The sequence below is a fragment of the Callionymus lyra genome, chromosome 17, assembly GCF_982586985.1.
Source record: "Callionymus lyra chromosome 17, fCalLyr1.hap1.1, whole genome shotgun sequence".
Classification (NCBI taxonomy): domain Eukaryota; kingdom Metazoa; phylum Chordata; class Actinopteri; order Syngnathiformes; family Callionymidae; genus Callionymus; species Callionymus lyra.
Window position 1 is genome coordinate 9633189 of NC_141834.1, and position 3552 is coordinate 9636740.

Sequence of the window (3552 nt, forward strand, 5' to 3'; positions counted from 1 at the left end):
TGGTTTATTTTCTCTCAAAGTACATTCCATACGTCGTATCTCCTGTGGGTTTGCAGGACAGGAGGGGGCGCTATGTTTCTCCCAACATGTTGGTGATTTGCACGGGGGCAGGACTGGAGGGGCAGGAGGTCTCCGGCGTCCTCAGGTTCGATTTACGCTTCCCGTTACGCACCGTGAGTTCTTCTTTGGGTTTGAACGTGAGCGGAATAAAACCATCGGCGTCTGCCACGAGCACGACCCACAGAGGACCTGAAAACAACAACACAAGTCATCATTTTAAAATGAAGTCGGTGCCTACGAGTACTTCTAAATATGAAAGTCCTTAAGAGACACTCAAAAAAAGGGGTTGTGTAAGGCAACGTATTCTCAACAAAAGAAAAGGTGTCTCCATCTAGTGGGTAAATCTAGGCATTGCAGAAGAAAATTCAAAATGAATAAAGAATTAAAATACATTTTAAACTCGTTTCCAATTTTGTTGGTTAACGATAGAAGGTTGGGTTCAAATGTTATGCTTTTCTGCCATTTATATCTATTAATACAATTATTTTATTATTAAGTTTAAGTGAATAAAACGAAAAATAACTGAAAAGAATAAACAAATAAAACAAATAAAATGCTATGGCTAAGAGACAGTTGGTAGTTTTTCGTATCATTACTTAACATGGTTAAACAAAAGTTAAAAAAGCCGCCTACATCAGACCAGGTCTTAATGGGACTCCGGGGCCACGCACGGCCTCTGAGGCCACTTGACACCTGGTGGTAGTTCCTAGAAACACGTTACGCTCTCAATAGTAATAAGCTGCTTTTGTTAAAGACCTCATAATCTGCACTAGGCCTTTAATCGCATCCAATAATAGCTTTTAGAAAACAAAAAAAAACGCTTGATCATGTTGTCCACTATTGTATAAAATATAATTCTTAAAAACATCAATAATTAATACATTTACAGCAAAACGTATAGACATTTAAAAAAAAAAAATCAAAGTCAATTCATAGATTTGATGATAAAATGGAAATGAATTAAAAATATATGTGATTAACTTACCATACATCATCTCCACGATGGTGAGGTTAAAAAGCTCCTGGAGGATTCTCAGACACAGCTTCCCGTCGCACAGCAGGACGGGCCTCCGCTCGTCGATGAAGACGTTTTCAGACAGCTGCTTCTACATGAATGACAGCGAAATAAATAAGAAGTCTGGCTCCGGAGTCGATGGACGACAGAGATTTTTTACCTGGCATGTGACGTTGGCGTAGACGGGCTCGGAGGCACTCGGGTACACGCCGGCGACCTTCTTCCCGTTCTGTGCGTAATCCCTGATCTCGGTCAGACACTCCTGGACGTCGTTGAAGCGGGCGAAGAGTCGCTCCATGTTCTGGACCAGCTGCTCCAGCGCCTGCTCCCGGGTGTGTTCGAACTTCCTCTCGTGCATCGGGAGCTTCTGCTCCGTCGGGGGTTTCTCCGCGGCCTCCAGCCGGGGGGAGCTGGCCCGGCTGGACTCCCTGCTGGCCTGGCCCGCCACGGCCAGGCTGGCCATGCGGCCGACGTGCTCCATGTCGAAGCTCTCCACCGGGACGTCGGCGTGCCGGTCGGACGAGAAGTCCACGGAACTGTTGACGGGGCTCGGATCGGGACTCCTCACCTCCTCCACCAACCTGCGTCCTGGCGAGCGGAGTACGCCCCCTCCTGGCAGCACCAGGTCCTTAATCGGCGGACGCTCCCGGTCGTCCTTGTGCTCGGAGTGCCTCCTAATCCGAGGCGAATAATCAGGTTTTGGAGAAGAGGGGGTTACGGGGCTGTCCACGTTGTAGCTCAGCTCTTTGGTGAGGAAGTGGAGGACGTATTTCTCGGTGTTGGAGGAGGGGAGGAAGCACGGGTCGTTCGCCTTCTGCCGGCCGACCATCAGCAGCAGCAGCTTGTCGGTGAGGAAGCAGAGCCCTTTGGGTCTCTCGTTGCTCTGCAGCGAGATCTGCTGGATGTTGGGCATGGCCGCCGACGTGATGCGGTACACCAGCACCATGTTGCAGGTGTTGGACGCCACCGCTACAGTGGAGCCGCGCGGGTCGAACGCAACCACGTCCGGAACCAGGATCCCCGGGATGCTCACCTTACGGGTGGTGGTCACTTTGCGCTCGTAGGTGATCAGGAAAAGGTGTGAGGAGTCCTGACCCGAGCCGGTCACCGTGTCCCTGCGGCGCAGGTGCAGCAGGGGGCTGGGGTCGGACCGGCGGTGCCGCGCCAGGATATGGGTGAGATCGACTGGGCCCGGGCTGGATATGAGGGTCCGGTCGAAGTCGAACGATTTCCTCCTGGAGTCGAAGGGGCTGTCGTCTTCCGAGAGAGCTCGCTGGAGTCCCCGGGGCGGCTCCGGATCCTCCCTCGCCTCGAAGGACATCCCCGCGTTCAGACCGCAGATCTTATCCAGGGGGAGTTCCGTGGCGGCGGCGACCTGGCTCTCGCCGGTCGCCTCGATGGCGCAGATGTAGCCGCCCACGTCGAAGATGGGGCAGAAGGAGCAGGCCACCAGACTCTTCTGGATGTCGTTCCAGATGTAGGAGTGGAGGGCGCTTCCCATGGCGACCACGAGCCGAGTCCCGTCCTTCGTCCAGCACGCACATTGGATCAACCCGCTTCCTTTGATGTCCGCTTTGATCCGTCGGTTATCCACGCGAACGGAGAACAGAACCGACGTGTCCCTCTTGGTGAGCAGCGCCAGGATGTCCAGCTTGGGATGCCAAACGCACCCTTGGGAGAGCAGAGGGAAGGGCTCGCTCATCTCGCAGGTCTGGGTGCACAGCAGCTTGTTCTGCTCCAGGGCGCTGAGCTGCAGCTGCCAGACGGTGACGTGCTTCTTGTGCTGGACCGCCAGCAGCGCCGGGGAGTCCGAGCAGCAGAGCGGACCCCAGAACAGCCCGTAGACGTGCTCGAACTGCCCAATCACGTTGGTGTCCCCGAACTTCACCTCGCCGTTGACGAGGTAGAGTCCCGTCAGGCAGACCTGCTTCCCGTCGGTCCAGGCGACCCCGTGCAGAGGGTGGATGGCCTGGTGGAGGCAGTTGAGTCCCGCCCGAAGGAGCTTCGCTTTGCCAAGTTCCATCCTGACGACGACAAAAAAAAAGTTGATTCAAAACATCTATGGAGTGAAATCCAAGTGTCTTGTGTGAGCAGCTATCTACCTGCGAGCTACCTGTGCGGATTAGGAAGAGCCTCTTGTCTCGTGTCTCCCTCCAAGTACATGCCCTAATCTCCTCTGCCTGAGCTGCTGCATGAGTGACGAACGCTTGGAGCCGCTTATGTCTGGATGACCTTAGCAAGAAACATCTCATTAAACGGCCAAATAAGGTTGGAACGTAGAGATGAATGCATTTTATTTGTCGAGGGGTTAATATGGAACATAAAAAAAGGATGTGTGATTAAATCTATTTTACTAATCCCATAGTTCAACAACTTAAAGAAACATGATGTCGGAGTACAAGAAATATATAACAAACTATTTAATGATAGACATTTTTGGTCGGCTTCCCTTTTGCAGGATTTATTTTGTTTAATTT

General features: G+C 52.2%; 1 protein-coding gene across 1 annotated transcript; it reads right to left on the reverse strand.

Annotated features, from left to right (window-relative positions):
* Window positions 1–64: 64 nt before the first annotated feature.
* On the reverse strand, window positions 65–3138 carry wdcp (WD repeat and coiled coil containing). The gene is made up of 3 exons (XM_087813070.1): window positions 1236–3138; window positions 1046–1166; window positions 65–249 (listed from the first exon to the last, which is right to left on the reverse strand). Exons 1-3 carry the CDS (start codon window positions 3096–3098, stop codon window positions 71–73), a joined length of 2163 nt encoding a protein of 720 aa, XP_087669196.1. The 5' UTR covers window positions 3099–3138; the 3' UTR covers window positions 65–70.
* Window positions 3139–3552: the final 414 nt, after the last annotated feature.

What these genes read in the sequence shown, in the direction of transcription:
- wdcp (XM_087813070.1), bottom strand. Translation starts at nt 3,098, where the DNA reads ATGGAACTTGGCAAAGCGAAGCTCCTTCGGGCGGGACTCAACTGCCTC. An exon ending in ACGCCAACGTCACATGCCAG is followed by an intron (nt 1,167 to 1,235) that starts GTAAAAAATCTC and finishes TCATTCATGTAG; the next exon opens with AAGCAGCTGTCTGAAAACGT. An exon ending in CATCGTGGAGATGATGTATG is followed by an intron (nt 250 to 1,045) that starts GTAAGTTAATCA and finishes TGTTGTTTTCAG; the next exon opens with GTCCTCTGTGGGTCGTGCTC.